The sequence below is a fragment of the Tamandua tetradactyla genome, chromosome 15 (genome assembly GCF_023851605.1).
Source record: "Tamandua tetradactyla isolate mTamTet1 chromosome 15, mTamTet1.pri, whole genome shotgun sequence".
Lineage (NCBI taxonomy): Eukaryota > Metazoa > Chordata > Mammalia > Pilosa > Myrmecophagidae > Tamandua > Tamandua tetradactyla.
Genome location: NC_135341.1, coordinates 37,208,138 through 37,235,626, shown reverse-complemented (window position 1 = coordinate 37,235,626; position 27,489 = coordinate 37,208,138). Strand labels below are relative to the sequence as shown.

Below are 27,489 nucleotides of genomic sequence, written 5' to 3'. Positions count from 1 at the left end.
GTGACCCTGCACATGGGAAGGCGGAGCCGGTTTCTAGGGCGTTCTTGGCTGCTGACACTTGCTAATGGTGGGGAAGATCTAGGGTCCCACATGACCACCTACACAGTCATTGGCCTCCGCGGCGCCCCCAAACTGCCGCAGTATTGAGTCATCGCTTGGAGTTGTCTCCTTCCTGCTGCCATCCCCATTTCCCCACACCAGGGAGCGAGAACATGTCTACCAGACTTTTCTGGGAGGAAGGAAGGGGGCATTTTAACCAGGAAACAGAAACCACCTTAACCAACATTAAGGTCTGCTTTAATGCTGCTACTCTTGTCTCCATCTACCTTTGGAGGGGAGCAGGGGACGGTTCCGGCTTCTGCCCTGGGGCGGTTGCATCTCTCCCTAACCCAGCTCGGGAAGAGAAAACCCATTGTGAGTCGAGGTCCGAGGCGGGGCACAGCCTCGTGAAGGTGGCTCCGGGAAGGCGCAGCATCCTCAGGGGCCTTCTCTTAGTGACCGCGACGCGCGCTGGCTCTGCGGCCGTTGTCCTGGCGACGGCGCAGCGCGGCCACCCCCGCGGCCCCTCCCCTGGGCGCGCGCGCGGCCTGAATGCCATGGCGGCGGCGGGCGAGGCCGCGGGGCTGCGGTGGGCACTGCCTGAGCGCGGTGGGGCCCCGGTGGCGGCCGAGCTGGGCGGCGGTGAGGACGCCCCGGTGCGGCCACTGTGCAAGCCCCGCGGCATCTGTTCGCGCGCCTACTTCCTGGTGCTGATGGTATTCGTGCACCTGTACCTGGGCAACGTGCTGGCCCTCCTGCTTTTCGTGCATTACAGCAACGGCGACGAGAGCACCGACCCCAGGTCCCAGAGCCGCTCCCAGAGTCCTGGGCCCGCACCAGTCTTGGGCCCCCTCACCAGGCTTGAGGGCATCAAGGTGAGGACCCCGCACCCCGCTGCGCTCCCGGCCCTGCGGTCCTGAACCCGAGAGGACTGAGGCTTCGCGGCACCCAGTCCACAGACCACCGGGTGGCCCGGGCGCCGGTCGTGTGGGCCCCGCGCGCACCCACTCATTCGCCCACCGCCACGCTCCGAGCCAGAGCGACTTTCTCCTCCTCTGGCGGCGTGAGGTTGACCCAGGCTGCCCGCTGTGCCCCTTTCCCTCAGGTTGGGCACGAGCGCAAGGTACAGCTGGTCGCCGACAAGGACCACTTCATCCGAACTCTCAGCCTGAAGCCGCTGCTTTTTGGTAAGTCCGCGCTGTGCGCTGCTAGGAAGGGCTGGTGGGGGCTGCAGTTCGGTGACCGCCTGGAGGCTCATTTTAACCACGTGATGTATGTTTTGCAAATGGCTGCTTCAAAGCAGTCCTTTCTTTTTTCCACCCCTGTGTTTAACAACGTAAAGTTTGTACTCCCAACCCACTAACAGGGTAACAGGGTAATCTTTGCCCACTTCCCTCTCTAATCGCTACCCACTGAAGCTCATCTTTTCATCATAGGGCTGGGTAATGTGACACTGAGGATAGTGTCTAAACAGATCAAAACTGTCTTTGGACATTGTTACCATTAATTCTGTCACATTCTATATTGGAGGGAGGGTGGGAGACTGATAATTTATTAGGAACCAATCCCACCTGGGGGGTGGGAGGTGGATTCTTATTCCCAGAGTGGACCCTGTGATCTGATCAGGCTTTCCAAATGTGAATAAGTTGGCACCCCCAAGTGTTTGCTGCCCACACTCTGAGATTCTTTCTCAGTCTTGTATTCAGCTGCTGGGGACACAGCCTTCTCGGGTTACCCCATTTGGAGCCTGTGTCATGGCTCATGTTTTCTGAGCTCTTATGTGCTAGGCTTCATGCGACCATCTCATTTAATCCTTACAAACCACCTGTGAGGTAGATGGAGTTCCCACCCTCATGCTAGTGGGTGAGAAAGTAAGGCACAGGCTGCTGCAGTGGGTTACCCAGTCTCAGACAGCATTTCAGTGGTGAAGCCAGGATTGGAACCCAGGCAGCCTACCTCTAGAGTCTATACTCTTAAAGCCACAGTGCTACCTGTGAACACTCTAAAGTCCTTCAAAGGTGGGAGTCCCCAGACCCACAAACCTTGACCAGCCCAGGGTACCCAACCTCAGTGACACACATTGCTATGACCTAGGGCTGTTACTGGCTGATGGGGGAGTGGAGGAAGTAGGGGGCTTTAAGAAGGTGGTAGTGGACAAAGCAGAGTCCCTGAGCATATGCCATTTTGCGACAGAGGACCCTGGTTGGGAATGGTGGCACTTGGGAAAATAAATTACAATGTCAATTTTAATAATAACTCTACAAGGTGATTTTTGTTGTTGTTATTGAATAATGTTGCAATCTTTGCCAGGCATTGTTTTATGTGCTGGGAACATAGCATTGAACAAAGTAAGGAACAAACTAACAAGCAAAGAAAAGTGGAGCTGACATTTGAATGTGGAAGAGACAGACAATGAATAAACAAATAATTATACATGGTGTGTGATGGTGATAAGTGATTGTAGACTAGTAAGGCAGAATTTCAAATGGGGTTAAATTTCTAAATAGAGTGGCCAGGTGGGCCTTCTTGAGAAAGACATTTGAGCAAAGACAGTAGAAGGCCCAGGATGAAACCAGATGGAGGGAACGACCTTCTCCCAAATACTGCTTCACTGCTGTAAATAGACACATCTGAGAGTGGGTATTTTCTATCATCAGACTTCCTGGGGTCTGTACATATTGAATTCATGCTAGGTTATGTGAGCCATGAGGCCAAAGTTCCCCTAACATGCAGACCTACAAAACAAAGAATGAGAAATCCATACCTGAAGTCAATGAAGAGTAAATTACAGGAAGCCGAAGAGTTGAGACAAAAGGTAAACTGGTTCTGGCTAAACCATCAGATGGTCCCTGTTTCTCCAGCAAATGACAAAGGACACAATTAAGAGCACTGGGTGGCTGCAGCAAAAACTTCCTGCTTGTGGTCCTCATAATGCAAGGATAATTTGTATTATCCTTGGGTAAGTTAGTAGAAACAGTACCAGTTTTATCCTGAAAGCCCCAGGGCTCACCCTTTGGTGAAATGAGGTGAACCTGTGTCCTGGGACGAGCAAATAAAGAAGAGGTCAGTGGTTCCAAAACTAACCAAGAAGTCCAGTTGTGAGGGAGGGAAACCACAGGAGAGAGCGTGTCTGAGCTGGGGCAGTTCCTGAATGCTCTGGTGTTGGATGAATCCAAACAAGGATGTTTCACCCCAAGAAGGAGCAAGGTCTGTGTGGTATCTGTACTTGCCTGTCTGTCTGTCTGTCTGTCAGTCTCTGCTGTTCACTGGCTGGACTCAAGTGGAGTGGGCCTGCTGTGGGCTCTGCCCCACCTGCTCTTCTACTCTTGGCTCCAGACCATGACTTGCCAGCCTCGGGAATCCAAGATGTGAGTGCCCAGTGAGTAGGTGCCCAGGATGTGAGCTGGGGCCAGAGGACCAGGGCTATACCTCAAGTTTCCTCCATCTTCATGGAAGGGAACCCCATGTAACCTCCAGTCTCTCTTTGGGTTATGTTTCCATTTCCCACCCATTTTCCAAGTCGGCATTTCTCAAGGGTTTGGACCATTGGGAATCTGCCAAGGACTTGTCCTGCTAGATTCAGTTAAAAGGAGAGGCCCTCGAGTTCTGAGTCCTTGTCATCTCTCCAGGGATATCACTTGCTTTCATATGGCTCGCTTCCCCGCCCCCCCCAACCAATCACACTTTATGCTCACTCTGCCTTTAAAGGCAGATCTGATCTCATGGCTCCATTCCTTAAAAGTCTCCAAGCTTCCCATTGCACTTCTGAGTCCCAGTAGCTGCTCAGAGGTCTTCTCACCTTTCAGAGCTCATCTCCTGCTTCTCCCCTCCCTCCCTGCTGATTCTGAGACACCAAGCTCTTTGCTGCCTCAGGGCCTTTGTATATGCTGTTCCCTCCACCAGAAGGCTCAGGGGCTTGGCTTTTCTCACTGATGGTACATTCAGATATCCCTTCTTCAGAGGCCTCCTTTGACCACCTATTTAAGAGTTTCCCAGACACTCTTTTTTTTATTTATTAAAAAAATTTAACAACAAACAAACAAAAACATTCTTAACATATCATTCCGTTCTACATGTATAATCAGTAATTCACAATATCATCACATAGTTGCATACTCATCATGATCATTTCTTAGAACATCTGCATCAATTCAGAGAAAGAAATAAAAAGACAACAGAAAAAGAAATAAAACGAAAACAGAAAAAAAAAGATTATACATACCATACCCCTTCCCCCTCCCTTTCATTGATCACTAGCATTTCAAACTAAATTTATTTTAACATTTGTTCCCCCTATTATTTATTTTTATTCCACATGTTCTACTCGTCTGTTGACAAGGTAGATAAAAGGAGCATCAGACACAAAGTTTTCACAATCACACAGCCAGACACTCTTTTAGATTCTTGGTTTTCTTCTCAGCACTTAGCACTATCTTCTGTATGTATTTGTGTTGTTTTTGCCTCTGCCTCCAAAGGTGAGCTGCATGTGTGGAAAGCCAGACTTGTTCTATGGGTCCAGTGCCCAAAGCTGTATCTAGTGCTGATAATTAGTGGTTGGCTAGAAAGGTTTACTGTGCACTCCCAGTCCCGTCATGCCCAGCATCTGCCGGCCTGTTCAGAGTGGTCTCCACCACCACCGTGGGCAGATGCCCCTGACTGCATGCTCTTCCAAGGGTAACCGGGAGCACTTCCAGAAGACCAGCAAGAGCTTTAATCTGTTCTCTTAACTCTTGAAGATAAGTGAGTAGTTGCCACTACTACACAAAACAATTTATTTTAAAATCATGAACAGTTTATTATGGGATTTTCAAATGTATTTTTTCAGCCTAAGAAAACAAGCAGCTATTTAAGACCACTGTGTTAATGACAAACACTGTAGTCCCAGAAGTAAGGAAAGAATTTTAATGTACATATTAGTTGAGGTTTTTATGCACCCTAATGCAGTTTTCTGCATGGATCTCTGACACTGCTGCTCTTTCAAGGACCTGATGGCTGGCAGCACTGTGAACACAGGAACCATCAGACAGGTGTAACTGAGTGTCTGAAACTTGACAAACAGCATCCTGCCCAGGGTGGACACAGCTTAAAGCTGTGTGTTTATCCTGAGAAAGTCTTAGGGTGCTAGCTTGTGGGCAGTAGCAGGGTATTGGTTGGGCTCTCATCCCAGCCCTGGGAAGGCCAGAAAGGTGTTCTCACCTGCCTCTCACACCCAACTGCCAGGGAGCCTACCTGCTGTCTTTCCTGGGCAGAGCACTACTTAGTTGTGTCCATGGAAGGTGGGCTTCCACCCACAAGCTCTGCGTGGGCCATTCCTGTGGGGAGCCTTGGGCCTGTCTGGACTGTGGTCTCCAAATCTCTGCAGGGGGGTAGCTGAAAGAGGCTTGTGTGTGTGTCCAGGGGAGCACATGCATTCTGTGTGGCCACTGCAGAAGCTGTAGCTACAAAGACCCCATCTTGGTTCGCTCCTACACTGGGCACTGGTGGTGATGCCACCTGTGTATGGCCCACTGCAGATTGAGGTTGCCCAGGCTCCAGGCATAGGCCGTGGTAATAAGCAGCCAGTGGTCCTGCACTTGCCCGCTCAGCACACAGGCCCGCTCATGCACAGTGTGCACGCCACGCAGGAGGTTGTGCACACATGTGGCATCCAGCTGCAGCCAGCGTTACAGGGTTGGCACCAGCCCCACGGGGGACAGTGGGCCTGTCTTCAGCACCTCTGGCCGTAAGTCCTTGTCACAGTCCAAGGGGCTGCAGGACATCCTGTCGCGCTGGAAAATCCTGATCTTCACTGCTGAATGGGACCAGACAGATACGGGTGAGGAGATGGGCTTCCTCAGCCCCTCTTCCTGGCTAACAACCCTCTTATCTGATGCTCTGCTCTTGGAATCAGGGTCCCAGGAAAGAGCTGTCCTCCTGGCCACTACCCTTCTTAGCAGGTTTTTTGGTTTTGTTTTGTGTTGTGTTGTTTTCAATGTCACTTTAGCAATGTCCCATGTGTAAAAGGAATTAATTTGTTTTTAGCTCTAACCAGGCTTAGTATTTGGGTGTCCCCTCTTACGTTTGCCTTGGCACCAAGCTGGCAGCTGAAGTGGAGGCACTTGTAAAGGGTTGTATAGGGGATGTTGCGCATTCAGGGCTCACCTACCTCACGGGTGCAGAGTGTGTCCAGGACCTCTTTGGAGGAGCCGCACCTCCTGCAACTCACAGTCCCTGCAGCAGGCACGTGGCACAAGGGGGAGGGGATGTGTGAAGCACCAGCTGCGCTGCAGTGAAGGAGGGGGTAATCCGAACAGGACCCTCCCGCTTTTCCTTTGCACCCATTTACTTTGTGCCTGCAGGAAGTGATTTGAAAGGGGTGGGGTGCTGCCCATGGGGCTGTAAGCCATGCAGAGACTCACATGGCGGGCCAGGTGAGAGCCTTGGAGATGGCCAGGATGCAAAGGCCGTGGCCCACGGGGCAGTGTCCACAGTGCAAGATGGCTGGCCAGGGGTAGCCGTAACAGACCATGATGGGGGCACAGCTGGCCCGCACAGCTTCACACAGGCTGTGGCATGGGTGGATGACCCTGTGAGGAAAAAGATCAGGGGCAATGGGGCATTCAGAACTAGGGCTCAGGGACTTTGCCCTGGTTTCCCCAGACTAGCTGGGGCCTCTCCGTGCTCCTAGCTGTGAAGCATGGCCGGTGATTCCCTGCAGTCACTGGGCGACAACACTCTAGTCACCTAGCAACAGCCCTGCAGCCTGATTTTCATGCTTCCCCAGTGCTCCTGCCCTCATTTTGCCTTCCCCTCCTCCCATGAGCCCAGGCTTCTTCCCAGCTTTCCAGGGCACCTCCCCCTCCAGCTCTGCTGGCAGTCTCATATCTGGAAGAGGGATGTGGAGGGACCCTGCACCCTGGGCCTTCACTCCTGATCTTGGAGGGAGAAGGCAGGGCCCTCCTTTTTGTCCTGAAAGACCTGCAGGTGGGGCTGGAATTGGCAAAGAGAACTGGGGGCTGATCATCATACTCTGAAAATCCATTCTTGCTCCCATTGGCATGGTTTTCCAGAGGCTCTGGGAAGGACCCTCAGTCTGCGAAGAGAAAGCTTAGGAAACTTGTTCACGGGATAGGTCAAGCTGAGGAAGAGAAATCTGCCTTGCAATCTTGGGACTGTGGGAGAAAAGGCCACTAGATGGGCCAAGATGAGCCTGAGGTCCCGGAGGGGGCACGGTTCCTTCTCTGGCTGGAATCCCTGAGGTGGATGGAGCACCCACACCTCACTGGAGAGAGTTCCTGACCCCCAACCTGGAGAGGTCTTCCCACCTGACCCACCTTGGCATTCAAGAGCCCATGATGTTTTTTTGGGCCTAGACTGAGTGTTTAACCCCATGGCGCTCACAGTTGGTGGACCTCTGCCTACTTCTCCTCTGACCCCACAGCACCTGCTCCACTCTGTTTGGAACCATACAGGTGTGCCTGACAAGACAGTTCATTTCCCTCTCTGTCCCTGTCAGTGCCTAGCATTGAAGAAATGCTCAGCAACCATCAGTGTACCTGGGAGCACCTGCCCTACCTTTCGAGGCACACAGGGGCAAAGAGAGCAGAGGAAGCGGCAGGCATCAGGGTAGCACTCCTGGGCGAGCAGGGGCAGCCAACTGGATGGCTTCAGCCACTGTGTCATGGTCCAGCAAATTCAACAGCCACATCTCTGTGTAGCCAATGTTGTGGCACAGCCCCATTGCTCAGGGAATGGGCGTGCATCGCAAAGGGCCCCAGGGCGCCCCTGCCCCACTGCCACCCACATCACTACCAGTGTCATCAGCAGCCACAGCCCTTGCTGCATCACTTGCCTGCTCTTCCCTGGCCTGAGTGGGCTGAGCTCGAGGGCTATATATGGCTGTGCCTGCACCCCAGGAGCCAGCAGAGATGGGTGTTGTACCCATGTTTTCCCAGCTCCCAGGTGCTTGGACAGACCTGATTAGGCCCCAGCTTGTCCACCTGGGCTGTTTGCTTTTGATTAAAGCACAGTAGGGGGCTGTGGTGGCATCTCTGTTGGGTCTGCAGATTACTGGCACTTAATAAACCAAAGAAACCTGGGCCTGTGTTTTCTTTTTAGTTTACTTTTATCTTTCTTTCTTTCTTTTTAAAGCTCTCAGATGGTGACTCTGTTGATTAACTGGCCTAACCCGTTGTGCAGCAGGGCTGCCTCCATGGGGCTGGCTCACACTCTTTCTGGGTTTTCTGGGTTGGGGGGTTCATTCCGGCCAGGGTGGGGGCCTTTGTCCTGTCTACATTGGGGTCGCCTACCCCCAGAAACTGAATCTCTGTCATGAGCATTTATCTGGGTGGCCTGGGCAAGTCAACTGATCTCTCCATGCTTGGAGGTCCTCATCAAATTAGTTCAAGTTCCTCACTGAAGAAGGGTGAATGAATGGGACCTGCACTTCTCTAGAATGTCTGTAAGGATTAAGGAGTTGGTATGTATGAGGTGCTTAGGACAGTGCCTGATGCAGAGTCTGTACTCCCAAAGTGTGAATTGCTGAGATTATTTTTAAAAGACGCTCCAGTCCTGGCACTGAGTGGCCATTTTCCTTCCTTTTGGCAATGACTAGAACTTCATGCTGGGAGTATAATGTGAAGGAAGCAATAGGCCACTCTGCAGTTCTGAGGGACACAGTGGCAGCATTCCACCCTTTCCTCCAGTCAGCCCCTTCATGGGCCTCTTGTCCACCATCTAAGAAAATCCTCCACTTAGAGCAAGAGAACAAAGCAGGGCCCAGTTGGCTAGTGGTGGCCAGTGTGGGGGCATCCAGCCATTGTTGCCTTGCCCCAGCCTGACTGATATTTGCTCAGGGGCTTAGGACACAGTGTAGACACTCCATGTACATTTGGGCCTGAAGGAAGTGGAGAAGCAGTGTTCTAGTTTGTTAGCTGCCAGAAGGCATTATACCAGAAATGGAATGGCTTTTAAAAGGGGGAATTTAATAAGTTGCTAGTTTACAGTTCTAAGGCAGAGGTAATGTCCCAATTAAAGCAAGTCTATAGAAATGTCCAATCAAAGGCATCCAGAGAAAGATACCTTGGTTCAAGAAGGCCTATGAAGTTCATGGCAAACACAGTCACAGTTTCTCTCTCTGCTGGAAGGGCACATGGCAAACGAGGCGTCATCTGCTAGCTTTCTCTTCTGGCTTCCTTTTACATGAAGCTCCCCGGGAGACGTTTTCCTTCTTCATCTCCAAAGGTTGCTGGCTTGTGGGCTCTCTGCTTTTCTATGCTGTTCTTCTCTGCTCTGAGTGTCTCGCTTTCTCCAAAATGTTTCCTCTTTTATAGGATTCCAATAAACTAATCCAGACCCACCCGAATGGGTGGAGACACGTCTCTACCTAATCCAGTTTAACAACTACTCTTGATTACTTAACATCACATCAAGATGTGACTCCCCCAACCAAAGCAATAGGCTGAGCCCCCAATCTTGGGGTTTATTCATGTGAAACTTAACCCCACAAAGGTGAAGCCTCCTTAAAATTAGGCCTAGGAGTTACGCCCAAGAGAACCTCTTTTATTGCTCAGATGTGGCCTCTCTCTCCAGCCAACACAACAAGCAAACTCACCACCCTCCCCTTGTCTATGTGGGACATGACACCAAGGGGTGTGGACCTTCCTGGCAACGTGGGACAGAAATCCTAGAAAGAGCTGGGACTCGGCATCAAGGGATTGAGAAAACCTCGACCAAAAGGGGGAAGAGAGAAATGAGACAAAATAAAGTGTCAATGGTTGAGAGATTCCAAACAGAGTTGAGAGGTTATCCTGGAGGTTATTCTTACGCATTAAGTAGATATCACCTTGTTATTCAAGATGTAATGGAGAGGCTGGAGGGAACTGCCTGAAATGTAGAGCTGTGTCCCAGTAGCCATGTTTCTTGAAGATGATTGTATAATGATATAGCTTTCACAATGTGACTGTGTGATTGTGAAAACCTTGTGTCTGATTCTCCTTTTATCTACCTTGTCAACAGACGAGTAGAACATATGGAATAAAAATAATAGGGGGAACAAATATTAAAATAAATTTAGTTTGAAATGGTAGTGATCAATGAAAGGGAGGGGTAAGGGGTATGGTATGTATAAATTTTTTTTCTGTTTTTTATTTCCTTTTCTGAATAGATGAAAATGTTCCAAGAAATGATCATGATGATGAATATGCAACTACGTGATGATATTGTGAATTACTGATTATATATGTAAAACGGAATGATCAAAATAGGAATGTTTGCATTTGTTAGGTGTTTTTTTTTGGGTATTTAAAAAAATATTTAAAAAAATTTTAAAATTCATAAAAAAAGAAAAAAAAAAGATGTGACTCCCTGAGTCACGCCCCCAGGTGAGGAGGACTAGAGTCAGCCCACGTTCAGCTTAGGACTTCCTGGAAAACGTGTGCTGTCATCAACAAAGATAGAAGCCCCACATACTGAACCTGCCCAACCTATACCAGACAATTTGACCTTGGGACAAGAGACCAGAGTCCAGAGCAGATAGGAGGGAGGGTGTATAGTCCTCAAGACTTGGTGGCCACCAGGGAACAGGGAGTGCCCAGGATCCCGTGGGGAGGAAGGTACCAGGTACATCTGTGCCTTGGCTCCGTCCTCAGCCTCAGCACCCACCTCCTCTTCTCCTGGCAGAAATCCCCGGCTTCCTGAGTGATGAGGAGTGCCGGCTCATCATCCACCTGGCACAGATGAAGGGGTTACAGCGCAGCCAGATCCTGCCCACTGAGGAGTATGAAGAGGCATTGGGCACAATGCAGGTCAGCCAGCTAGACCTCTTCCGGCTGCTGGACCAGAACCGTGATGGTCGCCTGCAGCTCCGTGAGGTCAGGGCCCTGGGACCTGGAATAGAGAGTGCTCAGAATTGCCTGTCTGGTGGTCAGATTGCTTGTCCAACTCAGCCCTGGTCCCAAGGGTCAGATGCCATCTGAGGCCAGCTTGGGCAGGCCCAGGCCCAGGGTCCCCCTTCCTTCCCTGGAGAACCCCTTTTTGGCCCAGGACCCCTGAAGATGGCAGGGGAATACACTTGGGAGCTAGGGGTGATGGTATTTATTGCCATGGTTCCTAGGTGGTGTCTCATTTGTGGTCTGAAGTCATAGCTGCAGTGGCCAGGGCCCCCACAGACCTCATGGTAAATAGGAGGGCAGCTCTAAGGTGACCAGCAATTGGAGCACCTCTGTGTCTCTCTCTGCATGCTCTTCCCTACTGGGCTTCTGAGAGAGGTTTGGCAAGATGTGAGGTCTATTGCCCAGACAGAACCCCCTGCTTAACCTGGTCTTCACAAGGAACCCAGGTGACCATATCCTGGCAAGGCCTCTCCCTGGTTGTTTCCTCTTTGCACCCAGGCCTTGGCCTCCTCCACTCCACTTAGAATGTCTTAGTGGGATAGGCCTGTCCCTTAATCTGCCTCCAAACAGTTGATGATGGTGGTCACAGTCCCAGTAGGGCTGGGAGTGCCCATGGCCTTCAGGCCTCTTGCCCGCCTGCCCCACTGGCCTCCTCCCTAGATGCATCTGGACCTCTCCACTCTCACTGCAGCCTAGGGATCTTCAGGCCCTGTCCTACACAGTCCTCATCCCTGCCTTCTTCCCCGCCTTCTTCCCCAACACCTCAGCCCCACAGCAGGAACTGGTGGCTCTCCATCATTAAGGCACCCACTGAGGGATCCTCTTGCACTTTAGGTCCTAGCCCAGACTCGCCTGGGAAACGGACGGTGGATGACTCCAGAGAACATTCGGGAAATGTATTCTGCGATCAAGGCTGACCCTGATGGTGATGGTGAGCTCATGCCTTACCACAGTTCTATCCCCATGAGCCTCCTGTCCACTCTCAAGCATATCCATCCCAAATGCCTTCCCCCATGGCCAGGCAGCCTCTATGCCCAGCTTCTAGAGTGGCCAGGATGTGGAGGTGAGAACCCAGCCTTGCCTATCACCCTTGAGAACTAGGCAGGGAGCCAGGGCCTCCTCTTCCTCTTGATGACAGTTTAGAGGACAGTTCTTAGAGACCTTTTTGACTTTCATTAGGCAGAGTCTGGGGTGCAGGAGGCAGGGCTTCTTCCGGGCAGACGGCAATGTAGGTAGAGAGGAAGCAAGAAGACTGTGAGGCCAGGCATGAGCCCAGCTACTCACCTTGCTCCACCATCCACCTCTTTACAGCCAGGCAGCAGACCGCCTCCCTAGGCTGAGGTATCCCTTGTCTTCCTCTTGTCCACCTGGAACCATGCCAGAACCCCAGAGTGAAGATGTTGCTAATGGCTAGGGCAGGTGTGGTCCAGGGAGCTATCATGTGAATGGGCTCCCCCTTTTGCAATAACCCCAAGAGATTTCTGAGGAGTGGTCTGCATATTCACTCCCAAAATTCAAACAGGACTTGGAAGAATGGCATTATGGCTGGTGAACCCAGATTAAAGAATCTGGCTTGGACCCGTGGCTAGAGGGATATCCTGCTGCAACTGCTCTGATGCAGAGGTGGCGAGGGGCTCACACCCTTGTGTGTCCCAACCCTCACAGAAATTTGGGTGATAGGGTAGCAGATTGAGTCAGACAGGTTAACATGAAACAAAAGTGCTAGCTACTCCTCTGGAACCCCAGGAGGGTGAAGCCTCTGTTTAGTGGGTTGTGCAGGGACAGGGGGAGAGGGTTCTCATTTGGAGGAGTGGCCTGGTTTTCTGTGCCAATGTGGGCTGATGGCTCAGCAAGCAGGACTGTGTTCCCCCCAGGATGGGACCTGAGGCCATGAGGGAGCCCCCCAGAGACTAGCCCATTTGCATCTTTCAGGGGAGGGCCCTGGAGGACGTATAGCACTGGCTGCTCTTTCTCCTCACTCTCTTCAGCACTGGTGGGCGGCCAGCAGACACTGCAGAGCCAGGCTGGAGGGCCAGGGCAGGTCCTTGCCTAGGACCCTGGCCGCATGGCTCAAGCTTCTTTTGGAGACGCTACTCAGGTCACTCTAATAGAGATGAGTCTCCTTCCCTTTTGGGGCCAAATCAGGGGAGTTTTCTGAGGAAGCAGTCAACATCTTTGGGTATTTCCTTAGGGCCTGCTGTGATAGAAACCAGGTTCATTTGACCCAAGAGTCTGGGTGGGGGACAGGTGCACATGTTTCCCCCTACCACCACCCCTGCCTGAGGCTGGGGGCTGCTGCGGCTTTTGGGATAGATAGGGAGGTACAGCCAGCTGCTGTGGCCTCCCATGTGGACCTGGTGGGCTTGATGGTGGGTCCCCCGGGCAGGGGTGCTGAGCCTGCAGGAGTTCTCCACCATGGATCTTCGGGACTTCCACAAGTACATGAGGAGCCACAAGGCCGAAACCAGTGAGCTGGTCCGGAACAGCCACCACACGTGGCTCTACCAGGGTGAGGGTTCTCATCACGTCATGCGTGCTATCCGCCAGAGGTGAGCCCCTGAAGCTGTCCTTCCCACACTGTCCTCCCCACACCCAGTGCAGGGCTGCCAGAGAAATCCTTGACTGGGGCCGAGGAGACAGAAGTGATTAGCCAAATGGATTAAGTTCCATTTGTTAGACCAGGATTCGGACCTGTGGGAAGACAAGCAACTAATAAAGGCAAATGAGCCCAATTGTGGGCAAACAGTATACAGCTGGGCTTAGAAATATATTTGAGTTTTGTTTTGGGTAATTAGGAATGACCTCTTATCTCTGCCCCTATGAGACTCCCTGCCACCAAGAGGCCAGGGACTTTAGAAAAACCACCTCTTTCCTGGGAGGGCCTCAGCAGGCCTGAGTCTGAACCTCCCCAAACATGGTGGAAATCTCTTCTTTCCCACCCAGTGGGCATCTTTTGCATCCAGGGAGAAGGCTCATCTTGGGTGACCCCTTCATGTTCCTACAGGGCCAATCTGGGGTAGCTCAGGGGACTTCCAGGGGAGGTAGGCAGGGGCAGAGCTTGGGGTGGGCCCTGGGGTCCACTTTAGGTGGCTCTATCAGGGTGCTGCCTTACATCGGCTGCTCACTGCCCACCAGGGTGCTGCGCCTCACCCACCTGTCACGTGAGATCGTGGAGCTCAGCGAGCCGCTGCAGGTTGTGCGTTATGGCGAGGGAGGCCACTATCATGCTCATGTGGACAGCGGGCCTGTGTACCCTGAGACCATCTGCTCCCACACCAAGTTGGTGGCCAATGAATCTGTACCCTTTGAGACTTCCTGTCGGCAAGTACCTCACACCTGCAGGCTGCCTCTGGTTCCCACAACAGGCATCCTGGTGACCCAGGCACAGCCCTGCCCATGGGACCAGGAGAGCACTGAGACTCTCTGGTTGATAGCTTTCCTGGCTTTCCCCACCAAATTGTTTACCAAGTGGTAAGTTAGGGTTGGCCACTGACTGTCATGCCCACTCCAGCCAACAGAGACTCAGGTAACCGTGAATGCTGAAACTTGCCCTCAGAGCTCTAGAGGTTAGGAGCAAGGCTGAGAACTCAGATCTTTCTAACCCCTTCCTCGGGTATTGATCCTGCCTCCCATGCTGGAGGCCTCAGCTTCTCTTTCTTCCTCCCCAGTAGAGGCATGGAGGCAGTTTTCTCCAATCCATGTGACTGCTCTGGCTCAGCCCCTTGCAGTTCCTGACCAGCCTTTCTGTATGACCATGTCAGTTCAGAAGGCCTTCCTTTCCCAACTGGGCCTTTAGTCAGGACCGTGCAATTTAGCATGCAATAAGTATATCTGATCTTGGCCACAGAAAATATTGTGACACACAGAAAGAGACTGGTTTTGGGGGAAAGGAGGGAGGATTAGAGGTCCTGGCACTGGTCTGCCCTTATGTCACCTATCCTAGTCTGAGAATTGCCCCTCTGGCCCTTGGGAACCCAGGGAGCCCATCATGCCCACAGGTGAGGCCCTGGCTCAGCAGCCCCCCTGCCTTACAGTTACATGACGGTGCTGTTTTATCTGAACAACGTCACTGGTGGGGGTGAGACTGTCTTCCCTGTAGCAGACAACAGGACCTATGATGAAATGGTAAGTGCCAGCTGGGCTGTTACTCTGATCGGCCAGCCAGGCTTTGGGTTCATATAGCGCCACCCCTCCAGCCTGGGGTGAGGGCCCTTAGTGGTCCCCAGGGCACATCTGGTTTGCCTTTGGCCACCTGTGGCTGCCTGGCTTTGGTTCCTGGTTGTACAGTGCAGCCTGCAAAACCTCATCACCCTATTACACACAGAGTCTAATTCAGGATGATGTTGACCTCCGTGACACTCGGAGGCACTGTGACAAGGGGAACCTGCGTGTCAAGCCCCGACAGGGTACAGCGGTCTTCTGGTACAACTACCTACCTGATGGGCAAGGTGAGGCCTGTGGTCAGATAGGGTGCCCTGGGGGAAGCTTCCCTGTACCCAGCCTGCAGGGCTGTTTCTACACCTGATGCCCCCAACCCAACCTGGTAAGACAGGCCTGGCAGCAAGAAAGCTGGTCTCAGAGGACCAGTGACATTGACAAGGCATTAGGTGGGGGGTAGATACCTAGGTCCCCAAGAAGATCTCCAACCTGGGTCTTTGCTACTGAGATGTGCACAGCCCGGCCCTCCCTTGCCCTTGGTTCTTACTGAGCAGCCCCAAGGACAAGGAGCCCTGTTCCAGAGTCACTGACGGGTCCCTGTTCACATCATCCACCTCTTGCAGGCTGGGTGGGCGATGTGGACGACTATTCGCTGCATGGGGGCTGCCTAGTCACGCGCGGCACCAAATGGATCGCCAACAACTGGATCAACGTGGACCCCAGCCGTGCGCGGCAGGCCCTCTTCCAGCAGGAGATGGCACGCTTGGCCCGCGAAGGTGGCGCCGACACGCAGCCTGAGTGGGCCCTGGACCGGGCCTACCGTGACGCTCGGGTGGAACTCTGAGGGGATGGTCGTCCGCCGCCAAAGGTCGGGGGCCCAACCATCCCCTTGCCCTGCTGCAAACCAAAGGCCTGGCCAATGTCTTGCCCCCACTCCTGCCTCCAGTCGCGATTAGGACACAGTTTCTATAATCATGTTATTTATTGTGTACAGTCCCATGCTGCCCCGAGAACGTCAAATAAAACCCACACGCTTCGAACCTTGGGGCCAGCCAACAAGCTCCGAATCGGGGGCATGGGGAGTGTGGCAGACTGAGCCAGGCCGAATTCGCGCTTAGCCAGGAAAACGCAGGGTGCGTCACGTGACCATGAGGGGCGGGGATTTCTCGGGCCCTGCCAATCATGACGGGATTGCGTGCGGCGACGGGTCTTCATTGGACGTGGGCTGCGTGACGTTCCTAGGTTCCGCTACCTGTTGCTGGAGCGCGGTGGGTCGGTAGCGCTGACTGGAGAAGGTGGGCCCTCGCGACAGCTCTGCCTACTTCTCGGCCGTGGCAGCCACAGCTGTGCGAGGCTCGACATGGACCCTCTCGAAGACTACGTTTGGCCGCGGGCAACCTCGGAACTCATACTCCTCCCGGTCACGGGTTTGGAGTGCGTGGGGGATCGGCTTTTGGCGGGTGAGGTTGGGCCTGGACCGCGCGCTAGCGGGCGAAGAAACCGAGCGCTGGCTTAGGGCGGGGCAACGAGAAACAAAGGGGTTCCCCGAACAGGAGGGCGGCCTTGGGATGAGACCCGATAGGAGGTAAAAAGGGTGTCTAGGAGACGGCAGGAACGGGGACCAGCTGGAAGAGAGCGAGTCCGGGAGACAAAACTTGATGTAGCTACCAAGGCCGTTCATAGACTGCAGTCGACGCGCGAAAGTGCAGGGGGACGCGGTTGCTTCAGAGTCGGGGAGGTCGGGCCTGAGGGCTACCGCGGGAGGACGGCAGGGCTCGGACCCGGAGAAGGTGGGGTGGGAATAAAGATCCTCTAAGGAGGGTGGGGTTGCGGGATTTTAAGGATGAGTAGCACAGTGCCCCGGAAGGCAGGGAATGAGGGCACTTCTCGGATGGGCGGTGCCCGGGAAATTCGGTGTCGAACCACTCGAGGAGGGTAGCAGAGTCCTGGGACAAAACGGAGCAGAGCCCTTGGAAGTGGTGAAGCCTGACGCGTAATCGACTATGGCGTTGATGGTGCTGCTTAGTTCTATAAGGGTCCTGGGGTAGAGCACTGGACTATCAGGCCTTGAATGAGCTGCTTCCAGTCCTAGGAGGGTAGGATGTGTTTGTGTTTATGGAGAGATGGCTTTGTTTTGACCTGGGATGGGGGCTCTGGGAGCCTAGGGTTACCATCGGCCAAGCATTCTAGGTTCCTGGTTCATCCATGTTGTGACACATAACAGAATTTCATTTTTACAGCGGAATATTCCATTGTATGCATATTCCATATTTTGTTTATTATCTGTTTTATCTGTTGATGGACATTTGGGTTGCTTCCACTTTCTTGGTTATTGTAAATTATGTTGCCATGAAAATTGATGTACAGTTATTTGAGTTCCTGTTTTCTATCATAGTGACTTTTTAAAAAAAACTTTTTATTGTATAATATAACATATATACAAAGCAAGAAAGAAAAAAGCAATGGTTTTCAAAGCACACTTCAACAAGTAGTTACAGGACAGATCCCAGAGTAAGTGTTGGGCTACCATACCATCATCTTACGTTTTTCCTTCTAGCTGTTCCAGAACATAGGCAGCTGGAAGGAAGAAATTTTTTATCATCAAAATCGACTCTTTTTTGTGAAAAATATATATACAAAAAAGCAAATTTCAAACAGTGACTTTTGTGTGGCTCCAATTCTGGAATTCCATCCTGTGCTCCTCTAATCTGAATTCCCAGTCTGTTCTTGCCCAAGTTCCAAGCCCAGTGTATAGGTGCCTACGAACTGAAATACCCCCTCCACTCTTGGTAGTCCTGCTGGGTAGCACAGCTCATCAGGGGGACCTTGGGTCCAAGCCAGAGAGTCTCCCTCACTTTCCAACAAGTTAGGTATCAAGTCTAGTTGATTTTGATTTCGTATTTATGGCACCTATTTCTCTCTCTTTATTGCTAACATTTGAGGCCAGGCCACTCTGTCTACCTCATTCCCTCAGTATCATTTTCTCTAGGGCAGTCTTGAGCCCTTCATTTCCTGTTCCAACCGCTTTACCCAAAACATTTGTCTACCTCAGTGCTGTCACACCTACGGTTTCATTTGCCAAGAAAGTTTCCCCCTTTCTTTCTCTAGCTGCCACTCATCCTTGATCCTCAGCCTAAATGTTGTGTCCTCAAAAAAGCTTCCCCTGACAATAGTCTGGTTAGATTAGAGCAGGGTTTCTCAGCCTTGGCATTATTGAATTTTTGGAGCAGACAATTCTTTGTTGTGGTTGCTGTCCCGAGCATTGTAGGACGTTTAACTGCATCCCTGGCCTCTAGTCACTAGCTGCTGTTAGCATTATGCCCTCAGTTGTGACAAAAAAAAATTCTTCAGACTTGCCAGAGGGGCAAAATCACCCGCTTGTTGAGAACCAATGGATTAGACCTTTCCATTTTATATTCTTACAGCACTGTATATAGTTCTTACCTGGAACTTCTCAAAATTATAACGATGTAATTTACCTGTGTAATTATATTGTTTAGTGTTGCCTAATTTGTATGAGCAGGGTCTGTGCATCTAGTTCAGTGTCTGGTTATAATCAATAGACAATAACTGTTTGTGGGCTATTGCTGGGGCGGGGCGAGGGGGAAGGAGTGGGAGAGATGCATATAGAGGTAGATGAGACCTAAGATATGGAGACTAAAAGCTGAGAGAGTTTTCCATCTAAAGTGTGGGAGAGATGGGAGATGAGGAAGAGAGTTTGAGGAATTCATGGTTGAATTGAATAGGAATGACCGACGAGGGGAGCAGAAAGCCATCAGTACGAGTCTAGCTGAAGCTAAGACCAATGATTTTCCAAGGTTCAAGCCTGCAGGATCGCATGTCCTTATATATTCATAGGCTGCATGCTGAGAAGTCTCCTTGCCTCATTTAAAGTTACATTGGGGGTTCTGATGTGGCTCTTTGCCTCTGTCTAGGTGAGGGGCCAGACATCCTGGTGTACAGCTTGGACTTTGATGGGCATCTGCAGATGATGAAGCGAGTGCAGAACCTACTTGGCCATTATCTTATCCATGGATTCCGTGTGCGGCCAGAGCCCAGTGGAGACCTTGACTCTGAGGCCATGGTGGCTGTGTTTGGGAGCAAGGGGCTCCGAATCGTCAAAGTTGGCTGGGCGCAGGGCCATTTCCGGGAGCTGTGGCGCTCTGGCCTGTGGAACATGTCCGACTGGATCTGGGATGTACACTGGCTGGAGGGGAATGTGGCCTTAGCCCTAGGTCACAATTCAGTGGTGCTATATGACCCTGTGGTAGGGAGCATCCTGCAGGAAGTGCCCTGCACAGACAGGTGCACCCTTTCCTCAGCCTGCCTGATTGGAGACACCTGGAAGGAGCTGACCATGGTGGCAGGTGCCATTTCCAACCAGCTCCTAGTCTGGTATCCAGCAGCTGGTTCAACAGACAAGCCTGTGGCACCTGACCAGCGGGTCAGTGGGCATGTGGGTGTCATCTTCAGCATGTCTTACCTGGAAAGCAAGGGCTTGCTGGCCACAGCTTCGGAAGACAGAAGTGTCCGCATCTGGAAAGTGGGTGACCTGCGGGTACCTGGGGGTCGGGTGCAGAATATTGGGCACTGCTTTGGGCACAGTGCCCGTGTATGGCAGGTCAGGCTTTTAGAGAATTACCTCATCAGTGCAGGAGAGGACTGTGTCTGCCTGGTATGGAGCCACGAAGGTGAGATCCTCCAAGCCTTTAGGGGCCACCAGGGCCGTGGGATCCGGGCCATAGCTGCCCACAAGCAGCAGGCCTGGGTGATCACAGGGGGTGATGACTCAGGCATCCGGCTGTGGCACCTGTTAGGGCGTGGGTACCCAGGCTCAGGAGTCTCAGCTCTCTGCTTCAAATCTCGTACTAGGGCAGGTACCCTTAAGGCTGTGACGCTGGCTGGCTCTTGGCGATTGTTAGCAGTGACTGACAAAGGGGCCTTGTATCTCTATGACCTTGAGGTCAAGTGCTGGGAACAGCTGCTGGAGGACAAACGCTTCCAGTCCTACTGCCTGCTGGAGGCAGCCCCTGGTCCTGAGGGCTTAGGTCTGTGTGCCATGGCCAATGGGGAGGGTCATGTCAAGGTCGTCCCCATCAACAGTCCAACTGCTGCTGTGGACCAAACCCTCTTCCAAGGGAAAGTGTACAGCCTGAGCTGGGCCCTGCGTGGCTACGAGGAGCTCCTGTTGCTGGCATCAGGCCCTGGTGGAGTGGTGGCTTGCCTGGAGATCTCAGCTGCACCCTCTGGCAAGGCCATCTTTGTCAACGAACGCTGTCGCTACCTGTTACCCCCAAGCAAGCAGAGGTGGCACACATGTAGCACCTTCCTGTCCCCAGGTGACTTCCTGGTGTGCGGGGACCGTAGAGGCTCTGTGCTGCTTTTCCCCTCCAGACCAGGTCTACTCAAGGCTCCTGTGGTTGGAGGCAAGGCTGGGGTATCTGGAACTGGTGGTGGCAATGGTGAGGGTGGGAATGCCTCACCTGGGTGGGGTCCTGTGTCCGTCCTTCCTTCTCTGCATGGGAAGCAGGGTGTGACCTCAGTCACCTGCCATGGTGGCTACGTTTATACCACAGGGCGTGATGGGGCCTACTACCAACTCTTTGTGCTAGGTGGCCAGCTCCAGCCAGTTCTACGACAGAAGTCCTGTCGAGGCATGAATTGGCTGGCTGGGCTCCGCATGGTGACTGATGGGAGCTTGGTCATCCTGGGTTTCCATGCCAATGAGTTTGTGGTATGGAGTCCCCGGTCGCATGAGAAGCTGCACATTGTCAACTGTGGTGGCGGGCATCGCTCCTGGGCCTTTTCTGATACAGAGGCAGCTGTGGCCTTTGCCTACCTTAAGGATGGGGATGTCATGTTGTACCGGGCCCTGGGTGGCTGCACCCGGCCACATGTGATTCTCCGGGAGGGACTGCATGGCCGTGAAATCACCTGTGTGAAGCGTGTGGGCACTATCACCCTGGGGTCCGAATTTGGGGTGCAGCGTGACAACCTGGAGCCTGGCAGCAAGGGACCCAGCCTGACTGACATTGTGATCACAGGCAGTGAGGACACTACTATCTGTGTCCTGGCGCTCCCCACAGCCACGGGCTCAGCCCATGCCCTCACAGCTATCTGCAACCATATCTCCTCTGTACGTGCTGTAGCTGTCTGGGGTGTTGGCACACCAGGTGGCCCTGAGGATCCTCGGCCAGGTATGACTGCCCATGTGGTGTCGGCGGGGGGGCCGGGCTGAGATGCATTGTTTCAGCATCATGATCACCCAGGACCCTAGCACCCCAAGCCGTCTTGCCTGCCATGTCATGCACCTTTCTTCGCACCGGCTAGATGAGTACTGGGACCGGCAGCGCCATCGGCACCGGATGGTCAAGGTGGACCCAGAAATCAGGTGGCGTGCATTGCCAGATACGGGGGTGGGATCATGCAGGGTAAGCCCCGCGCAGCTGTTCCCAGGCTTGCAGTCTCCACCTGAAAGCAGCTGTCGATCATTGCAGGTACATGTCCCTTGCTGTGTGTGAGCTCGACCAGTCTGGCCTTGGCCCCCTAGTGGCTGCAGCCTGTAGTGATGGGGCCGTGAGGTGAGAGCATAGTGCCCAGGGGGTTGACAAAGAATATGAAGCTGGACTGGATGGGTTCTGAGCTGTCACCCCCTCCCCGCCCAGGCTCTTTCTCTTACAGGACTCTGGGCGGCGGCTGCAGCTTCTTGCTGAAACCTTCCACCACAAGCGGTGTGTCCTCAGGGTCCATTCTTTTACACATGAGTCATCTAACCGGCAGCGGTGAGAAGGGCTGGAGGGTCCGGTGTGTGTCGGTTGGGGGCTCCTGTGGCACTCTACCCCACCCCCACCTCCATTGACCTGGCTGCCCTTTCCTGGCTCTCAGGAGGGTGTTCCTGTGCAGTGCAGCTACTGATGGCAGCCTGGCCTTCTGGGACCTCAGCACTGTGCTAGACCATGGCTCCACTGCCCTGGAGCCATCAGCAGACCGTGGTCTGCCCTACCGTGAGTAACTCATATGCAGCCTGGGTTGCCCTTTCCCACTCCCTACTTTGTCCTCACCCATGTGGCAGGCAGGCAGCCCTGATAACCATTTTCTTCCTCCAGGGCTGGGTGACCCCTGCCTGACGCTCCAGGCCCACAGCTGTGGTGTCAACAGCCTGCACACGTTGCCCACACGTGAGGGCCACCATCTCGTGGCCAGTGGCAGTGAGGATGGCTCCCTCCATGTTTTTGTGCTTATGGTGGAGGTGCCAGAGTTGGAAGAGGCTACGGGGGAGGTTGAGCTGAGGTCCCAGCTGCATGTGCTAGAGGAATACTCTGTCCCCTGTGCACATGCTGCCCATGTGACAGGCCTTAAGATCCTGAGCCCAAGCCTCATGGTTTCAGCATCCATTGACCAGCGACTGATTTTCTGGCGTCTAGGGCATGGTGAGCCCACTTTCATGAACAGCACTGTGTACCATGTGCCAGACGTGGCTGACATGGACTGCTGGCCTGTGAGCCCTGAGTTTGGTCACCGGTGTGCTCTTGTTGGTCAAGGGCTTGAGATTTACAACTGGTATGACTGAGGCATTTCATGGTGGCTGGCATGCTTGGCATGGGGCCTGCTTGCAAACATAATGGAGCAGGGAGTGACTCTCCATGCCCAGCAAGCCTTGAGGGGAGGAAGAGGCAGGCTCGGGTTCTTGACTTCAGAGCAGATGCAGAAGCTGCAGGTGAGTAGTGCTGTCTGGGCAGATCAAGAATAAACCCACCCCCACACCCACTATAGGACACAGTCTTATTTAGAGAAGCAATTTATTTTGGCACCATACCCCTACCAAAACTTGTAGGGTTTTTTTTTTCTTTTTTAACATTCCCCATGTTGGGCATCTGGCCTTAGATGTAGCTTAGTGGAGGGAGGCCCAACATGGCCAGGCTGGTGTGGAGCACCTCACGCACAGCCTGCAGAAGCTGTAGGCGGGCAAACATCTGACCAAAGAGATGTGGTCGAGGCTCCTGGAGGAGAAGGGACCCACTGCTTTCAACTTCTGCTTTCCCTGCCTTCACCCTACACCTCCCACGTGATCCCCTCTTGCTGGGTACTCACCCCTAGGATGTGTACACGGTTGTAGTATGAACTGAAATCCATGCTGAGCTGCACCAGGAACTTGCACAGCTGGAGACAAAGACTGAGTCACTGTTCTATCTCTCAGTGCTCTTGGGCCCCAGCCCAGAATAAAGAATAGAGCAGGCAGTGTCTGTCTTCAGTGCCTCACCATCTCCGTGCGTGCAGTGATGTGGAGCCCTGGGGCAGTAGAGGCCAGAGCTGCTGTCTGACTCAGCAGGTCTGGGAAGGGGAGGACACTATTGAAGAGCAGCAGCCACTCACCCTGCAGAGGAGAAGGAAATTCGAAGGGACAGGCCGAGCCTCTGGCTTATGCCAACCTCCCACGGGAGAACTCACCTCATCATGTAGTAATGAGAAGTCCAGGCTGCTTACTGGTGGAAAGGTGGGGTACAGACCTTGTTCCATGCTGCGCTTGTAACCCTCAAAGAGTGTGGCAAGGCGGGCACAATTATACATGACAAAGGTGCCACTCTTGGTGCCCTTTGTGGAAACACTGCTTTCGGCCAGGGCCAGGAGGAGCTGGGAGACAGTCACAGCTACAGAAGAGAGTAGCCACCACACCCCATCCTACCAGTAGGAGCCCAGGCTCACCTGACTCTGTGGGACTGTGCTGAGCATCTCAAATTTGATGGTGGCCACAGACAGGACCCCAAAGATCTCTGGCCAAGCTGGGTCTGAGGGGACAGGAGCCAGTCAGTCTGCTGGTAGGGGACAAAGGGACAGGGGTGCGAATGTCCTACCCCTTCTCCAGAGCACAGCCAGGGTCTCCCGGGTGCACCTTGTGCCAGATCCCCACCGTGCTTGAGTGCTGAGGCCTTGCACACCTGAGCATACCGGAGTCTGTTTTGAAAAGTGTGAGAAGGAGAAGCAGTGGGTAGGGTCCCAGTAAAGAGCCTCCACCCCACCATTCACCCCTTAACTACCCTGGCTCAGAATGCCTTCTACCTTCACTCACTTGTAGTACTCGGAGGCAGTCAGGTTGCCCGCTGCACCAGTTATTTTGACTGGGCCACAGACCAGATGTTTCTGTTAGGAAGATAGCAGAGGCTCAGCCCAGGTGGTGCTACCCTCCAGCAATATTTCCCTCAAGGAGGAACCCAAATATGGTGCCTCTATTTCACCCAGACCATCACACTGAACTCGGTGCCTTGAAATATCTCAATACCAGCCCCTCAAGACAGTTCAGCCTCAACATGCTCTTCAGTGTTCGCTGGGAGGTACCTACAAAGCCCACCTCCTGCCCATTCATAAAACCCAACATCTCTCCTAGGGTCAATGTCCCTTTTGGGCTCCAGTGGCTTTTGCTTTTCAAGGACTCTCTGAGGCTTGGGACTTGAGCTCTACCATATCTGACCTACCTGTGTGAGAAGAACCTGGTCATCCAACTTCCACCAAAGCAGATCCAATTTTTGCTGCTGGACCTCCTCTTCACAGCTCACCACGTGTACAATCATGTAGCTGTCTGTACCAGCATCCGGGGTCCCAGCCTACAGGGGAGGACAGTCACTGCAGGGACACAGGGGCTACCTGTATTTCCTAGAGGTCTACAGGAGAAAGAGTCACTAACCAGACCTGGAGAGCTGTCCATAGGCCAATGCTGCACAGCTTCCTGCAGCTCAGCCAGCACAGAGAGCAGATCCTCAGTAACTGAGAAGAGAGACCGGTACTTATGCTGACCAGAAGTGCAGCCCCTGCCCCGCCACCTTTCTGGCCTTCCTAGGTTGCAGGTCTTACCCAGACAGTTGTTCAGGTTGGGGTCATAGCCAGCTTCACGCCCCCGCTCTTCTACCAGTTCCTTTAGACACACGCTGCCCAGAACGCCGGGTGGTAATGCACCCACGTTTTGGATAAACGGAAGCTCTGCGAATGCACGGTTTCTCAGGGCTTCTGTCGAGGCTGTTCTTGATGCGCTCTCTGAGGCAGAAGGCCAGTCTACCCGGAGTTGCTGCAAGAAGGTCTGCATGTCCGGGTCCCGCACAGCAGGCACAAGGCGCACACTAATCCTGCGAAACGAGGGCGACAGCCTCAGCCTGAAAGCCTAGCCCGGTGCGCCCGGACTTCCCAACCTCAGGATCGCGTCCCCAAGGGCGGCGCTGCTCTAGGCCCGGGGTGGTCCCACCTTTTCCTTTTCGGTCCCGCATCCCCGCTCACCCGCGAGCGCGCAGAACTCGCGCCAAGTAATCGGCCACGAGCACGGCACGTAGTTGGCTTAGGCGGAGCGCGCAGGGTGCATTGCGCAGCGCCGCGCAATGCAAGACGACTCGAGGACCCGGCAAGGTAGGCGCGGCGGGCGTGACGTAGGCGGCCACCGCGCCGAGGACGTGCTCAAACACAGCGGGCCGCCGTAACTGCAGCGCCAGACCGGCGGGAGTCAGCTCGCAACGCAGCACCGGGGCTACGCCCGGGCCCTGCAAACCAGCGATGGCACGGACTACGCACTCGGGCACCTGAGGACAAGTAAGCCGGTGAGCAAGTCGCGGCAGTCCCTGCAACCTTCGGCCGCACGTTCCCGCGAGAGCTCATGCCCACCTGTCCCTCTCCAAAGCGCGCTTGCAGTGCGCTCCGCGGAGCCAGGAAGTCTCGGGTTCGTAGGTGGCGTGCGCGCGTCTCCTTGAACCATACGGGACCACCGGGCCCCAGAGCCGCGTTCAGGGCCCCCAGTGTTTCCCCAACCCCTAGGCTCCCTGTCGCCATAGCGACCGGAAAGGAACAAGCGGAACCGGAAACTAAATGTCCAGAGGCGTAACTTCCGGGAGAGGCGAGTGGAAGGGGCGGAGATAGGGCGGTGATTCCTGAGGAGACGAGTGCGCCAGAGGGGTCCGTGTAAGCCAGCCTTCGTCCTGCCGCCCAGCAGTCCCTTGGAGGCCCATCTGCCATACCGGCCCGGGTCCGAAATGCCGGAGTCCTCCTCATCTCCCTGCATTAATCAGAAGAGAAAGGATCCTCGCGACTCGGTAGAGGCTCAAACGAGGGTCCCTTCTCTCCTTATCGAAGTTTTACATCTCTGCGTGATGTTTCACCTCTCGCATATTAAACGCGATTAAATGGTCAAACGTTCCATATGAGTTGTCCCAGAAATAGGGCATGTAATAAAGTCATTTTTACGATCTATTTAAAAAAAATTTTAATGTTCTGTGTTTTCAGGTTATTTGCAAGTATTTCCTTGCTTGAGATATGGGTTGTCTTTATTCCTAACAAATACCCAGTCCTAGAGAATTGCCGGTTTTCTTTTCATGAGGAGTTGCATCATGAGGAATTAGAACCATCATGATGGATGTTTCCAGAATTATCAGATTTTAAGGTTTCGCTAACCTGGTGTACTTCAACAGCAATGTTACTGTTTTCTGTTTTAGGCACCAGTGTGACCAAAAGAAGATCTAACTAAACGACAGTTCTCAGCCGGAACTCCTGCTTCTCTACTAGTAGGAATACTCTTTCCTCTGTCCCGTGAAGGGTCCCTAACGTTTTCACTTCAGTATAACTTAAATCTCCCGTGGGTTTTTGTTTTGTTGTGCGTGTGTGTGTCTGTTTCTTAATAGAGATTGAACCCTACTGCAATGTGCTGGGAAAACCCATGATCCTTCCAAGTCTCCAAGCTCAGAGCTTGGGGCAGAGGGGATCCCAAGGGGCAGGGGCAGGAAAAGCTTGGCAAGACCCTTTTATGGGCCGGGGCTGCAAGGCCCTGCTAGGAAGTGCCGAAAGAGCACTGGGCGGACACGATAATCCCGATGGCTTTATGGGTGCCCACTCAACGGGAGTGATCGTGTCATTCCAAAGCGCTTTCCATGCTGCAGGCGTCCGAGCAGGAGGCAGCTGCTAGCAGGGTTAGGGACCCGAGGCCGGGCTGGGAACTTCAGCATCTCTTGGTCCACAAAGACGGTTGGGGTGGTTTTTTCCCCAGGAAGTGAAGCGCTATCTTTAGCGAGCTGCGGGCACGGGGAGCCCTGTGGGACTCACCGCGATTGCAGACCTACCCGGAGGCCCTGAGCCTGCCCTCCCTCTCCAGTGCCCCCCATAGTGTCAGAGATAGCTCACCAGCCCCAGTTCTTCGGTGTTTACGCCAGGCACCTCTAACCTGGTGGCGCACCTGAGGGAAGGGCGGAGACCAGAACGGCCCAGCAAAGTTCGCCTGGAGATCCGAGGCTACCCGCCCCATCTGAGCCGGGGCGCTGCTCAGGCAGGAGAGCAGGGAACGAAATCCAAGCGCAGCTGGAATGCACTGGAGACAACAGCTGCTTTTGGGATTCCGTTGCCCGCTGTCCAGCCGTGCGGGGGGGCTCCTGCCTCCAGATTCCTCGCCCTGGGCCAG

General features: G+C 53.4%; 3 protein-coding genes across 4 annotated transcripts; 2 read left to right on the top strand and 1 right to left on the bottom strand.

Moving 5' to 3' along the window:
* Positions 1-191: 191 nt before the first annotated feature.
* P4HTM (prolyl 4-hydroxylase, transmembrane) lies at positions 192-16,353 on the top strand. The gene is given in 10 exon segments (XM_077129370.1): positions 192-433; positions 436-914; positions 1,145-1,226; positions 10,699-10,889; positions 11,745-11,841; positions 13,297-13,459; positions 14,046-14,231; positions 14,945-15,035; positions 15,235-15,358; positions 15,692-16,353. Coding segments are annotated over 10 exon segments (1,767 nt in total). The 5' UTR covers positions 192-300; the 3' UTR covers positions 15,913-16,353.
* Positions 16,354-16,365: 12 nt separating this feature from the next.
* On the top strand, positions 16,366-26,683 carry WDR6 (WD repeat domain 6). The gene is given in 8 exon segments (XM_077129360.1): positions 16,366-16,502; positions 19,004-21,291; positions 21,293-21,459; positions 21,566-21,649; positions 21,734-21,850; positions 21,954-22,072; positions 22,175-25,645; positions 26,534-26,683. Coding segments are annotated over 6 exon segments (3,186 nt in total). The 5' UTR covers positions 16,366-16,502; positions 19,004-19,056; the 3' UTR covers positions 22,639-25,645; positions 26,534-26,683.
* DALRD3 (DALR anticodon binding domain containing 3) lies at positions 22,851-27,380 on the bottom strand. 2 transcript variants are annotated; one of them, XM_077129367.1, is made up of 13 exons: positions 27,216-27,380; positions 25,710-26,097; positions 25,332-25,627; positions 24,915-25,183; positions 24,748-24,827; positions 24,539-24,667; positions 24,136-24,206; positions 23,959-24,020; positions 23,772-23,854; positions 23,517-23,699; positions 23,329-23,442; positions 23,160-23,228; positions 22,851-23,068 (listed from the first exon to the last, which is right to left on the bottom strand). In XM_077129367.1, exons 2-13 carry the CDS (start codon positions 26,091-26,093, stop codon positions 22,949-22,951), a joined length of 1,860 nt encoding a protein of 619 aa, XP_076985482.1. In that variant the 5' UTR covers positions 26,094-26,097; positions 27,216-27,380; the 3' UTR covers positions 22,851-22,948. The 2 variants fall into 2 exon arrangements, with proteins under 2 accessions (XP_076985482.1, XP_076985483.1); XM_077129368.1 differs by lacking the exons at positions 25,710-26,097; positions 27,216-27,380 and having other exon boundaries at positions 25,300-25,407.
* Positions 27,381-27,489: the final 109 nt, after the last annotated feature.